This window comes from Felis catus, chromosome D3 (assembly GCF_018350175.1).
Source record: "Felis catus isolate Fca126 chromosome D3, F.catus_Fca126_mat1.0, whole genome shotgun sequence".
Classification (NCBI taxonomy): domain Eukaryota; kingdom Metazoa; phylum Chordata; class Mammalia; order Carnivora; family Felidae; genus Felis; species Felis catus.
Window position 1 is genome coordinate 69,205,192 of NC_058379.1, and position 27,069 is coordinate 69,232,260.

The 27,069-nt window shown below is 49.3% G+C and overlaps 1 protein-coding gene across 6 annotated transcripts; it reads left to right on the forward strand.

Annotated features, from left to right (window-relative positions):
- The first annotated feature begins 5,905 nt into the window (after nt 1–5,905).
- On the forward strand, nt 5,906–27,069 carry LIPG (lipase G, endothelial type). 6 transcript variants are annotated; one of them, XM_045042258.1, is made up of 11 exons: nt 5,982–6,121; nt 7,150–7,280; nt 10,071–10,252; nt 11,887–12,066; nt 13,193–13,304; nt 18,314–18,535; nt 20,113–20,355; nt 21,071–21,191; nt 21,887–22,105; nt 24,113–24,217; nt 26,354–27,069. In XM_045042258.1, the coding sequence occupies exons 2-11, from the start codon at nt 7,184–7,186 to the stop codon at nt 26,373–26,375; spliced, it is 1,503 nt and encodes a 500-aa protein (XP_044898193.1). In that variant the 5' UTR covers nt 5,982–6,121; nt 7,150–7,183; the 3' UTR covers nt 26,376–27,069. The 6 variants fall into 6 exon arrangements, with proteins under 6 accessions (XP_019670814.2, XP_044898193.1, XP_003995252.3 ...); XM_019815255.3 differs by lacking the exon at nt 7,150–7,280 and having other exon boundaries at nt 5,906–6,121; XM_003995203.6 differs by lacking the exon at nt 5,982–6,121 and having other exon boundaries at nt 6,806–7,280.

Here is a 27,069-nt window from a genome sequence, read left to right on the forward strand (position 1 = left end):
TCCTCTCTGTGGGGGGTGTGACCCTCGGGCCTGCTCAGGACCCCGAAGTTCTTGGCTGGGATCACAGTGGTTATTGAGTTTTTATATGTAGGGCTAGTTGGAAAAGATTGCTAACAATGAATTCAATGGCACTCTGAGCCGAACCACTCTGGTTTTGTGGGGGGGTAGAGGGTGTGAATGGGGCTTAATATTCTTTCCCTGGGTCTCATCCTGATAATGTAGCCCAGCACGGCATACGGCCTCTTCCCAAAGTAATGTGCCGGCCTGACTAGTTTCTCAGGTAAATTCCTTAAGCCATCCGACCCCCTGGTTAAACCCAGTATTTGACCTGTTCAATGCCTGTATATATGCAGGAGGAAAACAACCATGTGTAAACCACAAATACGGATTTGCAAGAACATCTCTTTATTAAGGAGAATTACTTAGCTCCCTCTAGATGTCTTCTAAGTAAAAGAATCTGAGGTGCTGAGGTTGTGATTTGCAGAGGAAGGGAAACAAACAAATAAACAAATCCAGACAAGCCTACCCATAGCTACCTTCGGCATATGGGAGAGCTGAGGTCATACTACAAATGGAGATTAAAACTGAGGCTCAGTTAATTTCCTCTGTAGTTACAATTCCTAACACGGCGCTCTCCAGACTATCTTTTTGGAGAATTCTGAGCCTTCGCTAAACTTTTCATGGGGTGAGGTTTCTGTGGTCAAATCAAATTAGCAAAAGCCAGATACTCTGTCCCCCTCTTGGAAATTCATCATATACTTTATTTATGGAATTAATCATTCAACAAGTATTTCACAAGTTCTTTCTATGTGCCAGGATTTATGCTGGGCTCCAGGAGAAAAAAACAAAACAAAACACCAAAATCAAATATAGAAGCTGCTTTCATGGGGCTTATACACTAACAGGGAGGTGGACATTAATCAAATAGCCAAACAAATAATGTCTAATTACAGAGACAGGTAAGTTCTATAAAATAAAGGGCTAAGCTTATAGGAAACGTAGGCCAGGGGCCAGGGAAAGTGTCTCTAAAAGAAGAAAACACAAATGGATATCTGAAGTTTGATAAGAGTTAGCATTAACCAGGGTCAAAGGCCAAATCTTGACGTTTTAGAATATCCAATAGAAATATAATGTGAGCCACATATGTAATAAAAAATTTTCATATTATGGCAGCCATGTTACAAAAAAATAAAGATATGAAATTAATTTTAATGATGTATTTTACCTAACTCAATATATCCAAAATATTGTCATTTCAGCATTTAATCAACATAAACAATTATGAATGCAGTATTTTATTTTATTTTTTCATAAAATTTTTTTTAAGGTTTATTATTTTTGAGACAGAGAGAGACAGAGCATGAGCAGGGGAGGGTCAGAGAGGGAGACACAGAATCCGAAGCGGGCTCCAGGCTCTGAGCTGTCAGCTCAGAGCCTGACGTGGGGCTCGAACCCATGCACTGTGAGATCGTGACCTGAGCCGAAGTCAGATGCTTAACCGACTGAGCCACCCAGGCGCCCCTGAATGCAGTATTTTATTTACTTTTTTGTTCTAAGTCTTTGCAATGCAGTATGTCTTCTATACTCACAGCATATCTTTGTTGAGACTGGTCCCGTTTCAAGGGCTCAAAAAGTCACAGATAGCTCATGGGTATTTTATTAGAGCAGACAGAGGAACTGAAGAGAAGGCCCATGGGGCAGGAAGGGAGAGAGAGAAGAGGAGGGTGGTGTGAGCTGGGGTGGTGTCATTCCCCAGGGCAGTCCATGGAGAGGGTTGTAGGCCATGTGAAGGATCTTAATTTTGAACTTGAAGCCACTGAAGGGTTAAAGCATATTGAAGGTCCTTGGAAGTTCTGCAGGGAGGATGCCTGTTATAGCTTGTTTTTTACTCAGCGTTCCCATTTTATTCCGTGTAGCACCTGTTACCATTTCTGGCCCACACACTGGGAAATGCGGTTCCAGTCTTTCCTTTTGGGAGAAACGCTGCTGTTGATTGATATAAAGTTCAGTAGCTGAAGACCTCAGGCTTTTGAGTTTGTCAAAGGGAGAGCCAGTTTACTTTAATTCCTACTAGGCGGTCAGAAGTAAGAGACAGTAAGCAGACGGATGCTCCTCCCTTGAAGGAGGTTTGCACTCCTTTGCCAAAAATTGTAAGTAGTAAATAACTTAGAGGATCCCAGTGCCAGCCAAGAGTTGAGACGTAAGGCTTTTCCATTCTTTAAGGGCTTGTCAAGTCCTGCTTCCCCCCCACAATACTTTTCCCAATAGCTTTGATTCACTTATATTTTTTTCTTCTTTGAATGTATAATGTATAGTTTGAGTAAGCTGTGCATTTAATTATAGTTTCCACTTCTTTTTTGAGTTTCTTATAGCATTAAGCGTAATGCTGGACATGTGACAGATGTTTAATAAATATTCGAAGGGGTCAAGTTTGTACTCTTTTTTTTTTTTTTCTTTTCTTTCTTGGAACCAGTGATCTTGTGGTTGTGAGATCGAGCCCCATGTCAGGCTCTGAGCTGGCTGTGGAGTCTGCTTGGGATTTTCTCTCTCTCTCTCTCCCTCTCTCAAAATAAATAAATAAACTTTTAAAAAATAATATATTTTTTAATATATTTAATATAAAGTCGGTTTATATTAAATAACTTTATATTAAATATTAATATATTTAATATAAAGTCGGTTTATATTAAATAACGTCGGTTATTTTGGCTGAGTCTTGCTTTCATTATTTGTAAAGCGAGACAGTTCTACTGAATGATCTCTAAGATCTGTCTTAGTTTTAACACTAGATTTCTGCCGTCCAACATGGTAGCCACCAGTTATGTGTGGTTACTGAGCACTTGAAATGTGGCTGGTCTGATTTGACATGCGTTGTAAGTATACAGTACAAGAACAAGAACGTAAGACATCTCATTAATACTCTCCTATATTGACATGTTGAAATACCATTTTAGACCTATTGTGTTCAACAAAATACGTTATATTTATTTATTTATTTATTTATTTATTTATTTATTTATTATTTTTTAAAAGAAATGTTTTTTTCAACGTTTTTTAATTTATTTTTGGGACAGAGAGAGACAGAGCATGAACGGGGGAGGGGCAGAGAGAGAGGGAGACACAGAATCGGAAACAGGCTCCAGGCTCCGAGCCATCAGCCCAGAGCCTGACGCGCGGGGCTCGAACTCACGGACCCCGAGATCGTGACCTGGCTGAAGTCAGACGCTTAACCGACTGCGCCACCCAGGCGCCCCAAAATATATTATTTTTAAAACGTTTATTTATTTATTTTGAGAGAGGGAGAGAGAGAGAGAAAATCCCAAGCAGACTCCACAGCCAGCTCAGAGCCTGACATGGGGCTCCATCTCACAACCACAAGATCCTGACCTGAGCCCAAATCAAGAGTCAGATGCTCCACCGACCGAGCCACCCAGGTGCCACGAAAATATATTATTTAAATTAATTTCACAAGTTTCTTTTTATCTTTTTGTGTTGCTGTTAGAAAATGCAAAAATATACATGTGGAGCTACGGAGAGAATTGTGTTCCCCCACCCAAATTCATATGTTGGAACCCTGACCCCCAGTATGATGGTAGTTAGAGATGGGGCCTTTGAAAGATAATTAGGTTTAGATGGGGTCAGGAGGTTGGGGCCCTAACGATTGGAATTAGTGCCCTTATGAGAAGAGACCAGGGAGCTCGCTTTCTCTCTCTCTCTCTCTCTCTCTCTCTCTCTCTCTCTCTTTCTTCCTCCCATGTGAGGGCATAGTGAGAAGATGACTATCTATAAGCCAGAAAGAGGGTTTTCATCAGAACCTAACCATGCTGGCATCCTGATCTCAGACTTCTAGCTTCCAGAAGTGAGAAAATAAATTTCTGTTGTGCGAGCCATCCGGTCTATGGTATTTTGCTACCGTAACCCGAGCTGATTAAGACATGTGGCTTGTATTATATTTCTGTCGGACAGCACTGGATGTCTGGTAACCCCTCCGCAGCAAGCTGTTGCCACTTGTAACTTTCTGCCTTGTGTTCGTGAGAGCCGGGATGGCCTCGTGAACGTTCCTTGGGGGTGCTCTGCTCAGTGCTTTACCTGTAATAGCTGCTCGATTTACATGTGGTGATTAAGCCATCTCCTTTGTTGCAAGCACTATAGTTTCTGGCTCATTTATGCAGAAGAGAATCATTAAAATGATACTGGGTAGTTACCAGAATCTCTGTGGGGCACAGGAACCAGGCTTCGGAGATGGTTCAGGCACAGGCAGTGCCTAAATCCCACTTCCCACTGCTGTGTCAGAGAAACAGAGCTGCCTGCCAGCACTGCTGCCCCACTGAGAGAGGCTACCTGCTTCTAGCCTCACTGGCTCCCAGTGCAGAGTTCGACTGACGGAATTTCAAGTGAGAACTCTAACAACAAGGGAAGCAGGAGAGGCCTCCTAAGAGGGGAATTCATTCCTCTAACACGGAAAGGTGCCTTCACATGTTGGTAGCCAAAAAGAATGACCAGAATCCTTCACTAGCGTAGCCTGAAACCTTGAAATTTTGACTGCAACACAAACCCAGAATTTTCCGTTGAAACTCCTCAGACAGACTTCCTCCACACAGGAGGCTCCCCAGATCTCGTGGTTCTTTTGGAAAGTATGAAGCATAGCAAACAGTTGATGTTACACATTACTCTGATGCTGTGATTGTAATTTCGTTATGTCTTTTGACAGTTATCACATTATATTTTATTATAGAGACACAGGAGGGCACTCTAACCAACCAGCAATAAAACTTAAGTGGTTTAATAGCCTTGGCAGTTTAAAAAAATGGATATGGGCTTTGTTGAATCTGTTTTTTCTTCCTTCCCTTCCCTTCCCTTCCCTTCCCTTCCCTTCCCTTCCCTTCCCTCCTTCCCTCCCTCTTTCTTTCTTTCTTTCTTTCTTTCTTTCTCCCCCTTTCCAGGTAGGATAACCAACTTTGCAGGAATACCTAATTCCCCTAGGGGATCTACATGTAGCAAAGATACATCCTCCACACTGTCCGGTTAAAGTCCTAGGGACTATGGCTTTGAGCAACCCAGAACAGAGAAGGGGGTTTTTGGCTCACAGGTTACCCACTGCCTCATCCCTGAGGCATGACAGATGGAGACAGGGTTCCCAAGAGCTCATATGTTAGAGGTCAACCGCCCAAATGAAACAGAGAGCAGAGGAGAGAGACCTAGTTGTCAAATGTCCTTCAAATCTGCAGCCTGCCCCCATGACTTACTGGGGGCCTGCCCTCATGTGTAAGTTATACCTGACTTATGTCTGCATTGTTCACCAACGGAGGAGAGCTGGAGGGGAACGGAAGCAACATATCTAGGGGTACCATTTACCATCCCATAAAGTGCACGGGGTTTTATACTGAAAAATAAAGCCAGTCGACTTCTTGTTAACGAATTGCGGCACACGGGAAGGACAAAGCTTGCTCCGTTGGCGGCTGGAGTAACAAAAGTAACAAGGATAGGCCGGAACAATACCTGCTCCTCGGGACTGGTTTCCCCACACTGATCTCCTCGGCTGGGGCCCCGACACCAGGGAGAAAGGGGGGCGAGGCTGCCCGGGCGCTTTTCCTCCCCAGGTGGGAGTGGGACCGGTTCCCTGCGATGGTGGGGTTACTAGAGGTCAAAGGTGCAGTCTTGCCGAGCCAGCTTTGGCTGGCTGGACCCGCTGGGACCGCTGAGCGCAGCCGCCCCCCCGCCTCCCCCCCCACCCCACCCCCCCGCCTCCCCCCCCCCCCACGCAACTCTGCGTCCCCAGGGGAGGTTGGTGCCGCGGGTGCCCCAGGCGCAGCTCTGCTTGCGCACGCCAGACGCAGACTCACGGCCAAGGTCTCTGGCGCTCTCTGCTAGTAGTCCCGAGGACGCTTCGGGCAGGGAGCCGGAGCCAGCGCAGGAGGGAGGAACAGGGACCCGGAATCAATAAAGGCAAGGACTGCAGGGGAAAAACGACGAAGGAACAAGTTGCTTAATTCCACTCAACAGGTGGTTGCGCGCGTCGGCCGAGACTTGGCAATGGCCACGTGTCTGAGAACCCCAAGTTTGACTCACTGTTCCCTTTGGAGAGTGTCGCCTGGTATCCCTCTAGCGCTGCATTCCCAAGGTAAGAGAGAGCCTACCCCGTCACTTGGCAGGCCCCGCGCTGAGCCCTGTACCCCATTATCTCTTTTTATTTCCCCGAGTGCCATAAGCTTGGGGCACTGTTAACACCCGAGTATTGCGACGACGGAACGACCTTAGAGAAGCTGGGGGGGGGGGCTTTGCTAGAGTTTTACTGCTAGTGGCGGAGCAAAGACTCCAGAAGGGACTGTGCGATCCTGAAAAGCCCAGGCCACAGCCCACAGCCCCTCAGCTCTGCCGCGTCCTTGTCAAGTCACTCCGTATGCACCTGTCGCGGGCCTCGCTGGGGGTGGGGGTGGGGGCTCGAGAGGAGAAGGACCGAAAGGGTGACCAGATGACTCTCCTCCATCCTGACCCTTGGCTCGCGGCGCGGAAAGCTCATTTAGGGCGCACTTTGGAGAGGGTAACCCTCCTTCTCCGGGGATCGCGTCCGCAGCGGGCGCGGCTTTTCGGGGCAGTGTCCCCCCTGGGGCGGCAGGGGCGAGGAGAATCTGGGGTCTGAGAGTGGACACTAGCAGGAAGTGGGGTGGTGGGAGCTCGGCTGCCAGCAGGGCGGGCGGGGCTGGGCGCGAGGCGCGCGTCCACGCGGTGGGTGTGTGCGGCGCTTTCATTCAAACTTTGGGGAGCCTAGGTTCCGGCGTCAGCGAAGGTGTAACCAATCAGAGTCCGGGGACGGGAATAAATTATGCAAATCACCATCTGGCGATGGGTCAGATGACTCCCATACTTTAAAAACTACCTCGCCGGGAGCTCCAGGAGTGACAGCGGCGAGTCCTGGCTTCCCCGGCGGGCGGGCGGCCCGGGTGAAGGCACCTCTAGTTCAAGCCCCTTCATACGCCCCGTCCCCTCCTCACGGCTCACTTTAGCCAAGTTTTCCCCTCCACCTTCACCTTCAGCTGGCTAAGGCCACCGCTCTCTCCCTGGGCGAGAGAGGGCTGCCCACTTCGGGTCTTACCAGCGCGGACTGCTGGAAACCCCGAGAGGTCTTCTTCCTCTTCTTCTTCTTTTCAGTCCTGTTTCGGGAGAGGGGGTGTGGCGGGGAAGGATGCGAAACTCCGTTCCTCTGCTCTGCCTCTGGAGCGTCCATTGTTGCTTTGCGGCGGGAAGCCCCACACCCCCCGGTCCGGAGGGACGGCTGCAAGGTAACGTGCACTTACCCTTATTACCCACCCCCTACCCCAGCTTCTCCGGGCCATGCCCCCTCTCTGTCTCGCCGACGCTTTTCCAGCCCCTCCCGGTGCCTGCGAAATCCTCTTTCCTTTCCCACTGCCCATTCGCTCTTCCTCAGTTCACTTGTTTCTTGGCGCTCCGGGCGTGCACATCCCCAGCAAAGCATCCGAGAAGCCGCAGGCGAGTGTGTGCGCTGGCCCGCGCTCACCCTCTCGCCCCACCCCCTTCCTTGATAAGATTCCCTGGATCGGTGCTGTCCAGCCAGCCGAGTCGGCTGCCGGCTGCTCTTTAACCGTGCCCTTTGCGAGGCGAGAAGGTTGTTAGAGCTAAGTGGCTTGGTGCCCTTCCTTCTAGTCTGGGTGTAGGTGTTGGCAAAGTTGGGCGGCAGGGGTAGCTGGCTCTGGTGTGATTAGCGCTTGCGGAGAGCGTTTGGTGAGTAACTTGTGCCCAGAAGCTGCTGGGCCGATTCCCCCAGGTTGCCAGCCTCCTCCTCCCCAACACCCTTTTCCACCCCCGCTCTTCCTCTTCCTACCTCTCTTCACCTTCCTCCTTGTAGCTGCTAGCTTTTCTTCCAAATTCCTTTCATCAGAGGAAGCCTTGCCCTGGTGGAGTGAGGGTAGGATCACCCATCCGGGTGCCCAATCTATTAGCGAAGCAGTGGAGAAGGGAGATCTCCCAAACTCCACCCCATTATTTCACCTTCTTCTAGTCTGCCGAGGTTGGGCCAACGATGCTGGTCCATGTCAGTTTATGTACTTGTGGGAGGGGTAATTTGAATGAATGGGAAAGCCTTGCTTTACTTAACATGTTCCAATGCTAACTGGAACTGGGACCTGGGGTAGGTCAGGTCTCTAGCTCCCGTCCTGTAAATCGGTAACACTCCTTCCGTTTCACGTGTTCTGTGATTCCGAATAGTTGTTGGCCATTCTCTCAGTCGAGAAAGTATGGCTGCTCAGTGCCAGGCACTGTTCTAGGATCAGGGGATGTGATGTGGAACAAGACAGATGAAGACCCCTGCCTCACGGAGCTTGCATTTCAGTGGTGGGAAGACAGACGGCAGAACTAATTAAGATATATAATGATACTCGGTGGGAGAAAAGTAAAGCAGAGGAGGAAGGAACAGGGTGCTGGGGGAGAAGGTGGCACAGTTTTAATCTGTGGTCTGGTTTCCCTCACTGAGAAGTTGACCACGGAGCAAGGAACCGAAGGAGGTGAGAGAATGAGCCATGAGAGCACGTGGGTAAGAATAATCACAAAGTCCCAGAGGTTGAAGTGCCCCAGGCTGGAAGCGGTAAGAATGAAGCCGGAGAACTCTGGGGTCAGAAAAGGCCGGATGCTAAGGTGGAACTTTTATGTCAGTATGTGGGTTTATCCACAAATCTGTCCCAGGAAGCCAGCAGACGTCTCTCCTTTTCTCCTAGAATTCCCCATCTGGTCTCCGTGAGTAGCTATCTGGGTGATAACTGGGGAGGGAGACTATTTTTGTCCATGGTTCAAATTTCTGCTGGTTGGGGCTTTTGTTCATTACTTTAATGGCAGTTAACCCGAGGTCTGCTCATGTATATTTAGTTGCATTTTCTGGAACCTTACCCTTTGTACATCTGGTGTATTCTTTTTCTCCCCACTGCCCTCTTCACCACCTCCTTCTCTACTGTTTTGCTGTCTCTTTCCATGATGCCATTTGCCCACCCACTCTGGGATAAATGAAGCTCCTGGTTTGGTCATTTGGTATTTTTTCCCTTGATTTCTGGGTGACAGGAGAGTTTGATTTTTCTAATTTCCCAGCCTGTTATCAAGAGGTAGTTTCCTGGATGGCTGGAAGAATGCTGGATGGGGTTCCTTTATGACTGTCCATAATAATGTGGTGATGACAGTGCTTTGTGTTAAAAGGGCATAAGGGCACTGTATGCGCTGAAAGTTACAATTTTGCTGCTTTTATGAATTTCCTCATGGCTCAGTCACTTCTTTAACAAACTTAAAGAACGTCTGGCCCATGTTTAGCACTGCGAGAGCCCTGTTGCAGGAGGTGTTTGAAGCCAGTACTGGAATCTAGCTGGCAACGCTGGAGGAAGCCCGTTGTATGATAGCGGATGGCTTCTTACCTCTAATTCCAAAATCCAGAATCTCTCAAAATTGGAAAATTTGTTTGGTAATTTGTTTGGCAGCGAGACTTGGCCTCACCGGCCCTGAACTCATGTGGCAGCAAAAACTGATCAGAACTGACACGAGGCTATCGATAGACTTGACTTCTGCCCTTGAGCGTGAGTAGTTTCGTATTTCCCTGCAGAAACATTAGTGTGTTTGATTACTGGGGAATGCCCCCAGACCCTACTGGGGATGTCATGTACTGTGTGGCTTATGTGCCATGATGCCTTTCTAAAATCTGAAAAGTGCTGAATTTTGAAACTCGGCTGGTCCCCAGCATTTCAGGAAAAGAATCGAGGACGCATACTCTCTAAAAGTAGCCACTTGAGCGTAGGAAGGAGAACTCGTTTTGGTAGGGAAGAGGAAAGAGAGGTAAGAGAACCTATTTATTTCAGAGTCACAGTAATTAGTACCGATGGCTTAATATTCTTAAATTCTGAGATGTCCCTTTATAATATCTTTGCAACTCTTCCGGGAAATGAGAACACATTCGGCAGGTATAAAAGCTGAAACCCAGAGGATTAGGTAATGTGCTCAAGATTGAACTAGAACTAGACTCCAGATCTCTAACTACCCGAGCCTACTAGATGCACCCACGCTCTGTTTCTTTCCCCCAGATGAGCTCCGTACGCCCAGGAATGTACAGATTGTTGCCAAACCTCTTGTGAGATTTAACCTCCGCACCTCTGGGGACTCAGAACACGAAGGATGCTACCTCTCCCTCGGCCACAACCAGCCCTTGGAAGACTGTGGCTTCAACATGACAGCCAAAACCTTTTTCATCATTCACGGATGGACGGTGAGCCCAGTGGAGGGAGCTCGGCAGCTTGACACAAGATTTGCCTTTGTTTTGGTCAATTAAAAAGAAGGCTGGTGCTTCCAGATTCTACTGTCTCTCGCTCTCTCTCTCTTCTTGTGGGCTGCTTGTGTTTCAGACAGCTGTGAAGAATGTAATGGGCACTTCGCTGAGGGGGCTATATGGACGCCAGCAGGGTGGTATTTAATGCTGGCACGCAGCGGGCTTTCAGAAAGTGGCTCTCCTGAAGGCAGCGGCCCAGTTCCACTGGCTCTTAAGGGGCCCTCTAATTACACTTAATTACATTGGTCAACCACTGCCTCGAGGGGGCCATCCCTCCCTAAGAGCTGAGCTGAACTGCAGCAACTTGACTGGCTCCGAGAGTCTATGAAGAGCCAGCTGGCCCAGATCGCTGGCCGCCGTTGGCATGGTGCCCTCCTGTTTGCATAGAGATGGCTCCGTTTAAAGGCACTGGGGCTCTTTATGCGCCCTAGCTGAGCAATTCACATTGAAAGGCCCATGACAAACTTCAACAAAAAAGGGCTTTAACGCTCAGCTTTAGAAGCTTTTGACCAGCGAGGGGTTTATTCATTCCTATAATGATGGTCTGTAGGGAAATGACACTATTAAGTGAGCAGGTTTCTGCCTGGGCTAATTGAGGGGGGGACATTCCTTCTTTTAATGATGAGAAATTCATATCCGTTACATGCTTTCTGGGTCTTTAGGTCTGTCACCAACTGCTGGGGTCAGGCCTTGTGGGTGGGGGCGCCTATCTACCTAAGGTGACTGAAGAGGCGGTCAGGGGCTTGTCTATCCATCCTTATCCCACAGCCTACAATTAGAATCATGCAATTGAACCTTTTTAAGCCCCCCTGTCAAAATGCAAATACAAACTGCCTGCAACTTCCAAATGGGTTGCATTCCAGAAAGTTCTTTTGTAATCTGGAACTTGGAAGAGCTTTTTCCCATAGAGGCAGGATTGTAAACGGCGTTTGGGTTCCCAGGCCACGCACAGAAAACCTATTTATCTAATAATGTACATGTGGATAGGTTTACAACTGGACCTAGTCACTATTTATAACTTTGTTTCTGTGGGAAAATGTGTTCTGAGTTCTAATTTGGGATTCCAGGGACAGATCTTCCCTACCCTGGGGTCAAGAGGGATGGCAGAGATCGGTTGTAGGAAGGGGTCATTTGTTAACTCTGCATCCGCCTAGGAGACCGCGTCTCCTTGCGTCTCCAAGAGAAGAGCTAATTCTCCAGGGTTACCCTTTCTACCTGCCTTTGAGGCCTCTTGCTTGTCTGTGACAGGGACTCAGGCTAACCTCAGGCCAGTATCGCCACCAATGTTTATCTCGTAATGGTCTTGTTGGACAGTGGGTAGCAGCCTAAGACACCAGCTATGAAAATTCTGATGGGAAAAAAAAAAAGATATAAAGAGCAATGGAAGACAAACACTCATGCAGCAGTCCTGTCTGTGGCGGGCCCTGCTCAGGTACAAATGTCTGGTGCCTGAGCAGCCATTGCGAACGTTCTGGAATTGGCTGGGGAGAGGGTCATGGAACTGAATTCCATATTCATCAGGATTCCTGAAACCGACAAGGAGAATTTTTAAAAGTGTCCTTTTTTCTTTGCAGATGAGTGGCATGTTTGAAAATTGGCTATACAAGCTTGTGTCTGCCCTGCGGATGAGAGAGAAAGAAGCCAATGTTGTGGTGGTTGACTGGCTTCCCCTGGCCCACCAGCTCTACACAGACGCGGTCAATAACACGAGGGTGGTGGGACACAGTGTTGCAAGGATGCTCGATTGGCTGCAGGTAAGTGCTTTTAAGAGCAGGATCTGGAACCTGAACCTTCTTAAGAAAACACAGTTCAGACTGTGTTCCAGTGAACTTCAGGCTTCTGAGAATATCTCTGGGATGCAAATTTTTACTGAATTAAGTATTGCTTGAAATACTTGAAGGCTGGCGCTTTGAGAAAGCTTTTTAGTTATTGATATATCTCTGGATTCTTTTCTGTTCTTTTATTCGCCGGAAGAAAATCTGCCTTATGGGTTGTTACTTGCTGATGCCCTCAGGTTGGGAATAAAAAAACTTCCTGGAGTCTGCTCTTGCCTCTGAAGGGTGGCAGTCCTCAGGGGTGAGGAGAGGGTTGGTTCCCACAAATGCAGCCTAATGCCACACTTAAAATATTAAGTGTGGAAAATATGTCTTGAGGTCTTAGATTTACTCTCTATAGGTTAATGATTTGCCTGAGATCACAGACTTTCCTGGGGGCAAGGGTGCGCTGGCAAAGTGACCCCATTATCTGGGCAATTCCAGCCTGACTTTCCTTTTGCCCCTGGAATCTGATGAATTCTGGCAGCATCTGGTCAGGGGTACTCTAGCATTACCTCATTTTTCTGCCTAGGTCGTTTTGTAGAGCTTGGTGTCTGAGCTGTGGGACCAAAGTCCCACCTCGGCACCCCTGCCAGGAAGTGCCCTCTCAGGGTATGGTGCTTCAGCTCTGGGGTCCTGGGTGGGCTTGTGGTGAGCAGATCGGCAGCTCCTGGGGCCTAAGAAGGGAGGAAAGAGTAGGCTGCTGCAGGCCGTGGCTGGCACTTAGTCTCCAGTGAGTCTGGTGGCTTTGATTTCCACATGGCCACCCCCACCTCCTGCAGTGCCAGAGAGAATGGGAATGTAGCCAAAGGGTCAGGTATGTGGTTTCTAGTCATAACCTGCACCCTGCCCCCAGCGCTTGGCATTTAAAGTGGCACAAAGTCCTTTTGCCTTCCCCTCACCTGGCTACGTCCCTTCCCTGTCTCATTGCCGGCAAAGAGGGCCATGCCCTGGGAAGTCTCTGCCCCTCGTTCCCATGGCTCTTCCTCGTCTCCATGGAATGGTGGGTGACCCGGTGGGCTCGGGACCACTGGCTGCGCTCACACACTTTTGTGGTTTTCTGCAGGAGAAGGATGATTTTTCTCTTGGGAATGTTCACTTGATCGGCTACAGCCTCGGAGCCCACGTGGCAGGGTATGCTGGCAACTTCGTGAAAGGCACGGTGGGCAGAATCACAGGTAGGGTCTGCTTCCTGCGCTGACGGCTGACCCCCCAGCTCCCCCGGCTCCTTGGCCAAGCTGGCTTTTCTGAACTGGAGTGTTCCCAAAGAGGCAGCATGAGGGAGCCATACAGGGTTAGCTTTGGAAGGGACCCGGGGGATATGGAATCCAGAGCTTTTAAGCGTTCGTTTCAGTCACAGAATCCCTCTTTCAAGTTGAGCTTGTGTGGGACCCTGATAAATGAAACAGACAGAAGGGATGTTCTGGTCGAAGCTGGATATATGGTGGGTAGTGTTAGCTTTGCTCTTGGGCCTTCCCCATCCCCAGAGAAATGTCAGGATCCCAGAGCACGAAGGAACCCACTTTGAAAACCGCTGGCCGGGTCTGACAGGCAAGGAAACACCTAGAGGCAAACAGCTAATAACTGAAAAGTACAGAACCGCGGTGGGTCCTGACCTATCAGCCTTTGAGGCTCACTCTTTTCTCCACCAGTGATGCTTAGGACCTCAAGGGAAATGAACGGGTGGTGGAGTCGAGTTTCAATTCTGCCTTATTTCTGTTTCATCCACCAAGAGCCTCTTTCCAATGTTTAGCTGACACATTTATTAGTGATAATTATCTGTTTAGAATGTGCCGCTTGAGATTCTCTCTCTTCCTCTTTCTGTCTCTCCCCCACTCACGGTCTCTCTCTCTCTCTCTCTCTCTCTCAAAATAAATAAATAAACATTAAAAAAAAAAGAGGGCTTGGGGTGCCTGGGTGGCTCAGTCGGTGAAGCGTCTGACTTCGGCTCAGGTCGTGATTTCATGGTTTGTGGTTTCAAGCCCCGCGATGGGCTCTGGGCCGACAGCTCAGGGCCTGGAGCCTGCTTTGGATTCTGTGTCTCCCTCTCTCTCTGCCCCTCCCCTGCTCGTTTTCTGTCTCTCTCTTTCAAAAATAAATAAACGTTAAAAAAATTAAAAAAAAAAAGAGGGCTTTCTGATATTGGCACCCAGGTTGTCAACAAAAAATTGAGTTTCCCTTCTTGCTGAGCTTTTGATGTGTGTTTGGATTAAATCATTTAATGATTTAAAAAGTGTGAAAGATTTTCCTTCCCATTTTTATGCTTCCTCAAATCTGTAAACAGAGCTACCCCTAGGCTGAAGTTAATGGCAGATTTGTTGTCCTAAACCTTTATCTTCCTTCCAGAATTCTTTTATTTGTCTTCACTCCCAGCTTCCCTCTCACCTCCGAGGTACCAAGGCCCAGCTGCTCACCTGGAAGGAAAGATTTGATCAATTTCTTTCCTGGCAGTATTTTTATTTTAAAACAGGACTTGGGAAGAAGGGAGTCCTTAGCTAATAACTAATTTAGTAAAGGGAGAATTTCAGGTTTTAGCAGCAAGCAAGTGGGGTAGATTTAAATATATATGGATATTTGTAAACTTTTATTGGCTCACCTCAAATCATCCCTGGGCTTCCGTCTAAGGTACACACACACACACACACACGTATACACACACTCTCCTTTAGATCCAATTCCTTGATTTAGCACAGCTTGAGAGCCTCATTTTTGTTTACCAAGACTGTGGGGCCTAATCATCCAGGCGGACAGTGATCGTGTGGCCGCACAGGACTGCTCGTTAACCCGTTGCTGGCACAGCGCCGCTGGGCTGTGAGCCGCTCTGGGTTCCACCGTCCGAGCGACTCCTCCTGGCCCCCAGTGAGAGGCCTGATGCTGCAGAACCAGGCCAGCCGTGTTCAGACTGCAGCTCATTCAAATCCCCAGCCACCCCTCCCCCTCCCCGCCAGCCCAGGGTCATGGGCAGCAAGGACAGGTTGCAGATCTTTCCTTATTCTCTTTCTAAAGCTGCAATGAGTTGGGGAAGAGTTTTCCAGTTCTTTCCCCCTGCCTCTTTGGGTGGCGGCTGCTGAGATGGGGGCTTTGCTGACCGAATGCTAATCAGTGCTCCGTGCTGTCCGCACGCAGCCTGGGGCCTGCGTGTCCCGAGCATGGTCCTCTCCTCCAGCCCTTCTCTGCGGGCAGGGGCCCGAGTGAGCCCGGCGGGAAGAAGTACCCTCTGTCCAGTTGCCCAGCAGCACCTCAGAGGGCACGTGGCTCACCTGACGGGTGCTGTTGTGCATGTCTGGTGTGGGGGAGGGGCATGGATGTTCTTCTCGCTCAGTCCGCAGACTTCCCCTGGGTCTGGGAACCACGTGGTTCCAACTGGTAGAAGGACCAGACTGTAGCTCGCGTGGGGTCCTAAGGGCCATGATGCTGCTATGCAGAGGCCAGCAGGGAGACACCTGAACCCTAGTCTTGCTTGGGTTAGGGCTGTAGATGGGGGTTTGCCAGAGTTTTACCTTCTTAGGCTTTTGAGAGAATTCTGTGCCTCACTAGGAAAGAGGTCATTTACTTCTCTCTCTTTTTCTTAAAATTTTTAATGTTTATTTATTTCTCCAAGACACGCTGCGGTGGGGCAAAGGGGGCCTTTTGGCTTCATTTGGCGGATGGGGTAGTAGGAACCAGTGCTTAAATGACAAGTGCAACATTTTACACCCTTAGTAGCAGAGCCAGGATTCAGACCCAGGCTGTCGGGTTGCAGAGCCTGCCCTGGCCACTGTGCCACACTGCCTCTTCTTGGTTGGTGAAGATAAACCAGCAGTGGGAACCGAGCGGGACCTGCCCTGCCAGACGAGTGCAGAGGCTTTCCCGGGCGTGTGTGCGTGTGTGGTTTCCATTTGCTGGACGGAACATCTTGGAAGGTGTCTGACTGAATGGAAGAAGGGCTGGCTCTCCACCTTTTCTTTTTTTGGAGGGGACAAGCTCTCCCTCCCATCCCTAGTTAAAAAAAAGTAAATCGTACCACTTTTCCCCAGAGTCTGTGAGCCCTGGCTCTGTGTCAGGCTGGGTCAGTCTGGGTGGGTGAAGGCTCAGCCTGCCCCCCCCCCCCCCCAGCCATCCTTTCGAGAAGCCCTGTCAGCTGCCTGCATTCCTACAGCACAGCTTGGTTTCCATGGCACTGACCGTCTGGTGGAGACTTTTGTTCACATCAGGCGAAGAGCCCCTCTCTTGTATTGGTTGCAAAGCAGAATGTTCCTCTCTCTCTCTCTCTGTCTCTCTCTCTCTTTTTCCTTCCAGAAAACATAGCAAGAGGCAGGGGAAGGCTGCCTGTGTCAGTCCTGTAGCCCTTGGCAGCCTCTGAAATGAGTCATCGTGGGCTGTGCCGGGGGGTCACTGCTTTTGTACCATCCTTCTTGAGGGCCCTGGGCTGGGGATGAACCGCCAGGCAGCTCGGGCTTCTTTTCTGCCTTGGCCATGCATATGCATTTATTTCAACTTCTTCTGGAGCCCACTTGCTTCCGCCAGCCGCCGCAGCTCTCGTGAGTGACGGATTTCATAAGCTTACCGTCCACTCCAGCCAATAGCTTGGCCTATTGCTTGGCTTAAAATCACCCCCGTCAGGCCTCACAGGGTGCTCCCTGGTTCTACTGCGCTGGGATCTGGTGGGTTCTTTTGCCCATCTCCTCCTTTAACGACTCTGTTCTCCGTCTAAACTCCTCTCCCACGTGGTGTTTCTCGATCAGGGTGCCTCGACCTCAGCACTGTTAATGCTTTGTTGTGGGAGCTGACCTGAGCATTGCTGGATGTTTATCAGCCACCCTGGCCTCTGCCCACTAGACGCTAGCGGCTTCTCGTCCTCGTCCTTCTCCCCCCCCCCCCCCCGCAACCGCGACAACCAAAAGTGTCTCCAGACATTGCCAAGTGTCCCCTTAGGAGCAAAATCACACCTAGCTGGGCACCCCTGTTCCAGGCTCAACAGACCCCCTCCCCCCACCACTTATAGTGCACCGTATTCTCAGCTTTTTCCAGGTCCTCTCTCTGTGTCCAGAGGGCAGAAAGCCTTCTATGCGGGCATGAACTTGGCTCCCATAATTACTCGAGCTTGGCAACAGCAGCTGGTATTTACACTGACGAGCGCTTAATCTCTTAATATCTCACATGCGCTGTATGGATTACGACGTTCAGGTTTAATTTTATTGATGATGCTGAAGGTGGGAGTTTTTTCCACTCTGGTTCACCTCCTTTCAGCATCACCTGGGGGTGCTTGCCAGTCAGGATCTCTAGGGGGCTGGGGAATCTGCATTTCATGCTTTGCAAATTCTTTTTTTTTTTTTTTAATGGTTTTACATTCATGCGGTTCCAAAATTAGAAGATGGTGAAAGGCTTTTATTGTTGCTACCATCTGCTCGGTTCCCTTCCCTGCCGTCTCGCCCAACACACATACACACAGGTAGCCAGGGGCTTGTGTGTCCTTCCAGAGTTTTCTATAGCTACATGGTAGAATTTGAATTTTCAACAAGCTCCCAGAGATATTTGTGCCGTTTCAAATGTGAGAACCGATTCTTTCTGCATTGCCGCTTGCCTGTCTGATGCAGAAAGTTTGCAGGCAAAAAGATTTCTCCTTCTTGCTGCAAAACAGAGGAATGTGGAGGCCTGGGATATGGATGCTCAGTGTATCTCGTGTCCGCTCCCCCCCACCCCCCCACCCCCCCCCACGTTGCCTCAATCTCATCGATCCACCTTTGGGCCTGATTCATAACTAAAGGAAGGGGAAAAGGAAGTCCAAATGCAAATAGCTCGGTTTGGGGAAACTGAGTCCTCCCTCCAGAAGATACAGGTAGTTTAGTTATTCTGTAAAGGGGCTGCTGCATTAAGGCTGCAGAAGGCTCCCAGTGGCAGAATAGATGGGACAGCTGGCTTAGTTCAGCCACAGCCAGCCCGAGTTCTTTCTAGGAGTGCTCCAGTTCTGACAGTCTGTGGTTCCTTGGAGCTGTATGTCATTGTGACTCAGTTGAGTTGTCAGGATAGGTGAAGGCTTCAGAAGAAAGCAAAAGTTCCTCCAACCGCAGGCATCCCACGGTTCCAGATTTACGGGGCTTGGCTCTGAGGGTGGCTTCTCTGTGCACACTTAGATTTACTTTTCAGTCAAGACTCCAGGACTTTGCACACCTGATGCAGCTGCTCTTGGCTTGCTCTTCTGCTGTAGGTTTGGATCCTGCCGGGCCGCTGTTTGAAGGGGTGGACATCCACAGGAGGCTGTCCCCCGACGACGCGGACTTTGTGGATGTCCTCCACACCTACACACGTTCCTTCGGCTTGAGCATCGGAATTCAGATGCCCGTGGGCCACATCGACATCTACCCCAACGGGGGTGATTTCCAGCCGGGCTGCGGGCTCAATGATGTCTTGGGGTCAATTGCGTATGGAAGTGAGTTCCTTACTTTCTGCTTCATACAGTGGTTTGACTCGGTTATCACATCTCCTAAGTCAGCCAGAGCACGTAGTACTCCCAACAATGTTCATTTTGCGATGCCCACTCCCCCCCACGGGGGCGGCCGATCCCGTGTGCAGTTTATCTTCCTGCAGGTCTACTAACAGCCATCTGTTGGCTTCTGCTTTGCCCTCTCATGCACTGAGGTCCCAGTTGTTTATTGGTTAATTTCTTTTTATAAGAAAAGGAATATATATCTGCTGGGAAAAGCACTGTAAAATCACCTAGAGCAAACAGTAAGCCTCTTCCTCCAGCTGCCTCTTTTACTCTTTAAAGGTAGGCAGTATGAACAATTTTGTGTGTATCCTCCTGGTCTCTTTTCTTTGCAAATTCATTTGTGTGTGTGTGTGTATGTGTGTGTGTGTAAGATTATATTTTTTAAAATCACATTGTCCTGTAATTTTCCTTTTTCGGTCACTATATATATTATATATATAGTCACTATATATATAGTATATATATATACTATATATATAGTGACTATATATATAATATATAGTATATATATTATATATATAGCATATATATAATATATATCTATAGTGAATATTCTTAAACATCAGAACACATAGATTTATTTATCTTATTCTTTTTATTTTAAAAGAAAGGTGTTTTTACATTTATTTATTTATTTTGAGAGGGGGGAGGCAAGTGAGCAGGGGAGGGGCAGAGAGGGAGAGAGAGAATCCCAACCAGGCCCCACACTGTCTATGCAGAGCCCAGTTCGGGGCTCAAACCCACGAACCCACGAGATCATGACCCGAGCTGAAATCGAGAGTCGGGTGCTTAACTGAGCCACCCAGGCGCCCCCCGTCCCCCCCCCCCCCGCCTTATTCTTTTTAAAGGCTGTACAATATTCTACAGCATGGATGCTCTATAATTTAATTTTTTGTGACATTTTAAAGAATTAAAACCAAGATGAGGTCTCCATTCACTTACCATTTACCTTCTGGATGCCTGAGCCTGTTCCCAACAGACTTGGATTGAACTGAATCTGCTGCCGAAACCCATGTGTGCCTGGAGTGACCAACCCCTTTCTGGATTTCCCATTTTCTCACTCCCTCTGGTCTCGGCTGTATTGCTAAATCTTGGCCCCTATTGGCTCCCTCTAATCTGATGCTCCGCCCTTTGGATGTCCCGCCCTGTCATTCAGTCTTAAGACTGTAGCCCTCTCCCAATGTGATAATATTCAAGTAGCCCCTGCAAAGCTTGGAGGTCCAGCAAGGACCTCTGTCAGATGCTGGCATTCCTCAGGACTAGTAGTGTTACTGAGGAGGGGGTGGGGGTGGCTTTGTCAAATTTTTCCTAAGGTCCTGGGATTTACCGGGCTGTTGGCTGTAGCTTCCGGTTACAAGAGATAGGACGCACCGTGGGCATGGAAATCCCAGTTACACTCCTAACTTCGTAACCAACCGATCATGTGACTCTGAGCAAATGGCTTCATCTCTGTGGGCTTTGAGGGCACAATCTCTATCTGATGAGAGGCTCATCCTGCCCGTCCTCCCCTCCCCCAGCAATCACGGAAGTGGTGAAATGTGAGCACGAGCGGGCCGTACACCTCTTTGTTGACTCCCTGGTGAATCAGGACAAGCCGAGTTTTGCGTTCCAGTGCACGGACTCAAATCGCTTCAAAAAGGGGATCTGTCTCAGTTGCCGCAAGAACCGTTGTAACAGCATTGGCTACAATGCCAAGAAAACCAAGAGTAAGAGGAACAGCAAAATGTACCTCAAAACCCGGGCAGGCATGCCCTTCAGAGGTAACCCTCTGTCCCCACAGTGTCCTGAGGAGGGACCTTCGTCCTTTCCCTTTGTCTAATACCATGTTGTGGAGCAGGGCACGTCCCAGCCCAGGAGATGTGGCAGGGCACAATTAAACCAAACCATTGCAAATCAACGATGTTGTGCGTGCCCTAGGAAAGTCAATCTTTAAAAATAAATGGTGAGGACTCCTTTTGTGATGAAAACCATCGCTCCATGGTCGCAACATCAGTATCTCAAATTTGTGTTGAGACGGAAAATTGTCATTTCTTTGCAATTGACTTTTGCAAAGCTATTTCATATTTTTCTCATGATCGTCACAGCAAATCTGAGGGAGGACCGATAGGGCATCAAAATGAGGTCTTGCGTCTTTACAACATGTGAGAAAACCATAGGTTTTTGCCGATGGTATTTACATGTGAGGAGGCTGGGGCCCAAAGCAGTTAATACCTTGGTCCTTAATTCAAGGTCACACAGCTAGAAAGTTGCTAGGTTGGAATCACCAAAAGAGTCACTGGCCTCCAAGTTTGGGGCTCCTCCTGTATGAGGTGATCCCTTATGCCATTGGACTGAAGATGACAAGAGGGAGGCTGGGCTGGACCAAAGGGACATTAGCCCCTAAAAACTCAGTGTTGTGAGTGACTCAGTTTGGGTCAGCGTGTCCTGAGATGACCGGCAAAGTTCACAAATGCCTTTGTCCCACTGTCTGTGCAGTTTACCATTATCAGATGAAAATCCACATCTTCAGCTACAAGAATATGGGAGACATCGAACCCAACTTTTACGTCACCCTTTATGGCACCAACGCAGACTCCCAGATCCTGCCTTTGGAAATGTGAGTCCCGGGCTTCCTTTAATGAGTTCAGGACCGAGAACGAGTCCGGCTCAGAATGAGCGAGCGTGGGAGCGTGCGAGCCAGTGCAGGGGAGTGCAGCCTGAGTGCCTGCGGGAGGGGCTGGGTGGCTCTGTGGTCCACACTCTCCACCAAGCCCTTGACTCAGACCCTTTCTGGGAAGGATGCTCCAGGATGAATCAGCAGCATGAGAAACTGCTGGGTCAGCTGGAGAGAAACTGTTGCTTCGTTTCAGGCAACGCCTGACACCTGGGGCTCTGGGAAATTTGGAACATAAATGTTATCCCTGCACCGTTTCTAATGATCTGTGGGAGGGGCACATGGCGACCGGTATATGTTTGTTAAGTGCACGCGAGGTACAAGGAGCCATGCCAAGTCATGTTGGGACTGCAAAGTAATGTCCTCAAAGTACTCGCTTCCCAGGGTTCAGGGTCTAGCTGGAGGACCAGGTATGTATGCACACACTCACCTCCATAAATGGGATGGGACAGGTCCCCCCAAGGGTCACATGATGGGGACAGGCAGGAAGGGGCTGGGAGTTCAGAGGGAGGCGAGCGTCTGTGGGCTCATTTCTCTGCAGTCACCATGTGGCAGGTGCTGCCACCGCCTCACCCCACACGGTGGGGCAGTTTTCCATGTGGCCAGGCGGTGAGACCTGCTCCTATCTCCCCTTGTAGAGTGGAGCAGATCGGGCTGAATGCCACCAACACCTTCCTGGTCTACACCGAGGAGGACCTTGGAGACCTCTTGAAGATCAAACTCACCTGGGAGGGGGCAGCTCAGTCCTGGTACAACCTGTGGAAGGAGCTTCGCAGCTACCTGTCCCAGCCCCGCAGCTCTGAGCGGCAGCTGAACATCAGGCGCATCCGGGTCAAGTCTGGGGAGACCCAGCGGAGGTAAGGGCTTCGCGGCCTTTCTTTTGCCGCACCTTGTCTTGGCTTGGAGGAAGGGGGGCTTCTCCTGGACGGGGCTCCCTACGAGCACTGCCCTGATGACCTGTTTGCTGTGGGGTCCACACAACCAAAGCCTTCGCTTGCCCCTGTGCCGAGCATACCAGAGTATCAAGCCTACGGAGCCCCCACGGCTGAGGTCTGCAAGAGGCCCTGATTTCCCCAGACCCTTTGAGCATTATATCCTTCCTTCCAAGGCTCTGAGTCAAGGGTATGGGGTGGGGCCCTGACGTCAAGTCACAGAGAATGCTCTATGCCATGCCAGCTGGCAGTTCCCCCACGAGTTTTAACCTCAGGCTTAGAGTGAAAACTCTAGACCTTTATGTATCATCCCCTAAAATGGTGCCTTGACTCTCTGAGCAAACTTCTAAACAGAAGCCAAGGAAGCCCGTGGGACCTTTGTCAAAAGAGGAGGGTTTCCTCGGCCATATCTTTCTGCAGACCGCTGGGAGGTCACCGCCAGCCTGGGGATGATAGGAGGCAGGCACCACCCTCCTTGGACCTCATCTGGTATTTTCTCCATCACAGTTCTTCATGTGTCCTGTTTCCATCCATCGCCTGCGGCATAGTGTGGCCTTAGGGGGAGGGAGGCGGGGGTCCCTTGTCTGAGTGATTCTGGTCTAGGAGTCTGTGAACTGGGGAGAGCTGAGGCCTCTTTGCACCCTACCCCTGTCACTGGGTTACAGTAGATGTATTCTCCAACTTGACTAGATATTATGGAATCTCCTTCCAAAGTGTTTAGACCAATACAATCTAAAAGTAAGAGCCCCCTTTTCCTTTCCTCCTCACCTACACTGGAGGGGACACACTTGCCATTCTGTTGGGTGTGAACTGGTCCCTTATTGTTGCTTTAACGTGTTTTAATTTCCTGGTTGAGATGAGATGGCTCACCTCTTTATATGTTTATGGGGCATTTGGGCTTTCTGGTAAAGGTTCTTTTGTTTTTAAATGTCTATTTATTTTGAGAAAGAGAGAGAGAGAGGGAGGAGAGAGAGAGAGAGAGAGAGAGAGAGCGCGCGCGAGCACAGGCAGGGAAGGAGCAGAGAGAGGGAGGGACAATCCCAAGCAGGCTCTGCACCATCAGCACAGAGCCTGATGCGGGGCTTGAACTCATGAACCGTGAGATCATGACCTGAGCCAAAACCAAGAGCCGGACACTTAACTGAGCCACCCAGGTGCCCCTCTGGTAAAGGTTCTTAAACCTGTTCTGCAGGTGGCGTTCGTCCTTCCCATCGGCATCAGGATCAGGTATCCCGTACATCTGTCAGTCGTGGGGTCATACGAATGCCACACCACAGAGGCTGCGGTAACCCACGTGGTTTGGCTGTACATTAGAGTTGAAATGGTTATTAGACTAGTGATTTTTCTCTGCGACCTTGGTTGAGCATTTTCTGACTCACAGCTGCATCCAGTTATGCTTGTTGATGGGTGCTTATGAGCACCCCACTGGAGGTACACTGAATTCCTCCATTTGAGGAGACTGTGGTCCACCATAGATACGGGAATCCATGGACAATTCGAGGCAGTGTATGATGCGTAAAATAAGATGAAACATTTATTATTAACTCCATGCCGTGCATAGGAATGACAATAGCAAAGGCAACACCTATAAAACAATATGCTTTTCCATTAAGGTCAAGGGCTTGGGCAGTCAGGGAGACTTCAGAGAGGCTATGCCTTGAAAGGCAGGCAGCCTTTTGGATGGACAGACAGGAGAAGGTGGAAGGTGTGATCAAAGGGCTGCATGAACCAAACCACGGGAGATGTCAGAGTGGGACATGGCAGCAGCAGTGAGGGGTTCTGAAGATTCTGAGTCAAGGTGTGGCATGATGAAAGCCCTTTTCTCCTCACTTGGTCCACTTTGGATCCAGAAAGCACCGTCTGGCTAAGGCACAGCAATGTGCCTCCCCCACTTGAGTTTTGGCTACATGAGTGGTTTCTTCTTCCTCCTAGGTTGACCTTTTGTGTGGAAGACCTTGACAACACCAGCATATCCCCCGGCCAAGAGCTCTGGTTTCACAAGTGTCGGGATGGCTGGAGAATGAAAAATGAAACCAGGTAACCAGGGACTTTCTCATAGGGTCATGCGGTACCTGTTAGGTCACCTAGCATGTGCTGGATATGGGTCTGGGTGCTTGGGATGTAGCAGTGAACAGACCAGATACAGATCTCCTCTTTCGTGAAGCTGACCTGTTGGGAAGAGATAGACCAACCCGTGGAACATGCAGGATGTCGGAGGGCATTTGTGTCCCTTTGCCCCTTGGTCCAACTCCCCTTCAAGATGTTCACAGACCATGGTCCTGCTGGAGTCAGGCCATCTTAGGTTGAACTTCTCCATGGTGACAGGGGCTACAGGAAGATTCCAGGGCCCCTAGCTTCCTTCTGGGCGCCAGTTTGGAGTGGGGACTCAGGTGGGAGGTAAAGGGGAAGAGCATGGTATAATCCCCATTTTTAGGTTTTTCTGGAGCCCGGGTGGGTGTCAGGGATAGTGATCAGCTCTCCCCCTTTTGGAGAAGCAGGAGTGCTCATGTGTATGACACTGAACCAGACCAAAGGCACGTCTTGATTCTGTGTCCCATGACCCCATGCCGGAGTCCCATTATTTCAGATTTGAGGAAGGCAGATCTCATGGTGTGAGGCAGCAGGTGCATCCAAAAGGGAAATTCATCACAGAGTCTCTGAGCCTAAACACCTGGTTCTGGAGGACGGAGACGGGCCCCTCGATGGCTTCCACCACTTGCCCCAACTGAGATGCTGTATAATAATGCAGCCTCCAAACACCGAGCACACGACATGTGCCCACCTGTGTTTAGTGCCTTTTCTATGTTAGCTCATTTACTTGTATCACCAGCCCCATGACATTGGTGCTGTTAACCCTGTGTACTGTTGTGGACCCTGAGGCTCAGGGAAGTTAGGTCATTCTTTCCAGCTCCCCCAGCAGGCAATGGTAGAGTGAAGATTTGATGTTGGTTTATTTTAAAGCCCGTACTCTTTCTTTTTTTTTTTTAATTAAAAATTTGTTTTCATGTTTATTTTTGAGAGAGAGACAGAGCATGAGTGGGGGGAAGGAGCAGAGAGAGAGAGAGAGAGGGAGACACAGAATCCAAAGCAGGTTCCAGGCTCTGAGCTGTCAGCACAGAGACTGACATGGGGCTCGAACATTCAGGATGTGAAATCGTGACCTGAGCTGAAGTCGCAAGCTCAACTGACTGAGCCACCCAGGTGCCCTGTCTGTATGCTTTCTTGAGCATGGAGGGTTCACTTACTCAGATAAATCACCTCACTTTGATCTGGGTATCAATTATCAAGCAGCTGCACCCATTCGGAGGGCCCCTGTGATGAGCCCTCTGCCAACCCTGGGGACCAGGCTTCATCCTGGCTGCTCTGTGTCTTGTTCAGGATCACCAGCCTGATCACAAGCTTGGTGATCACAGGACGTGCAGGATTCTGAAAACTGCCCATCGAATGGCTCAGTCTAGTGCAGGCTCATAGGATATTCTGCTATAATAATAACTTTAGTTCTTTACATTCGTATTCAGATTATTACCTTTCCAAAGTGCTCCCCCATGCATCAATTTCATTGATCCTCAGAATAGCCGTGTAGATGGTACGCACCCAGGAAGGATCACTGTTCTTATCATTATTGTTATGATAACATATCTTATGATAAAACATTTTCTTCTTCTTTTCCGCTCCGGAACTTTGTAACAGCTGAGGATGTTATGTTGATACTTATGTAATGTTAGTACCTCGTCCTACTAACACCCTACCTTACTCATCCTGGTAATGAGAAAGTGAAGTTGTGACAATCCCTAGACATAGGTTATGCCTTCGGTATCCTCTCACCTGATGTGGATACTGTTCGCCTATTCACCGATAAAGAGACTGAGGTTCCAAGAGGTTCAATTGCATGTTCGTGTAGTTGAGACTAGAATCAAGATCTCTGGATTCTGTCTTGCCCCCTTCCTGCCACCCTACAGTCGCTTTCGTATTTCTGGATCAAGGCAAAGAGGATCATGGATAGTTTTCCCTGCATGTGTGTGTGTGTGTGTGTGTGTGTGTGTGTGTGATAGGTGTGTAAGAAAGCTTGAACTTGTGGCAAACAGAGCACACCCTCAGTACAGGCTGCACGTTTGCCAAGCAAGCCAGGTGAGGATGCCAAATATTGCTCATCTCTTACATGGTTCCTTTCAGCCCAACTGTGGAGCTTTCCTGAGGGGCCAGTGAGGCCCACTCACACCCGCCTTCCAGACACATGGAGGAAAGTTACTGCTGAGGACCCACCTGATGGAAGGACCCCTCTTGGCCTTGACCCTCAGGCACTGGCAAGAGACTGTTTGCTAGGCCCAGGACCTTACCTCCTATGACTGTTGGGACTTCTCGCCGGAGGGGACCATACGCTGCTGTTCCTGCTGTTCCTGCCGCTCTAGAATTGCTCTAACTCCAGACCTGTGTGCAAAGGGTCGGACGCCCGGGGCCTCCTGCGCACACTGCACTGGTTTCTGGGTGACTGGATGAGCCTGTGCTTCGCCTGACAGGGGACACTTGTGAAAGCGCATGGAGGACTGTCAGCTGCCTGATCTGAATGGTGGGGAGAGGTCTTTCCACTGGGAGCTGACTCATCACGATGGCAGACCCATGATCTCATTTGCCCAGAGGGAGGGGAGTATAGATGTGGGGTGGTGGCGAGGCCCTCACTGTTGGGGTTCGGTGGGCTGCATTGATCAATAATCATTACATTGCAGGCATTCCGTCCTGCTCCCCAGCTTAGTCTCTAAAGCACACATCATTGGGTGTCTTGGTTTTCCAGTTGCTTATTGTTTGATTGGACAGATGTTTATTAAGCACTTAAACTTGATTAGCACAAGGCAGTAGACGCATTAGTAAACCTTTCCAGACTTGGAATCTAA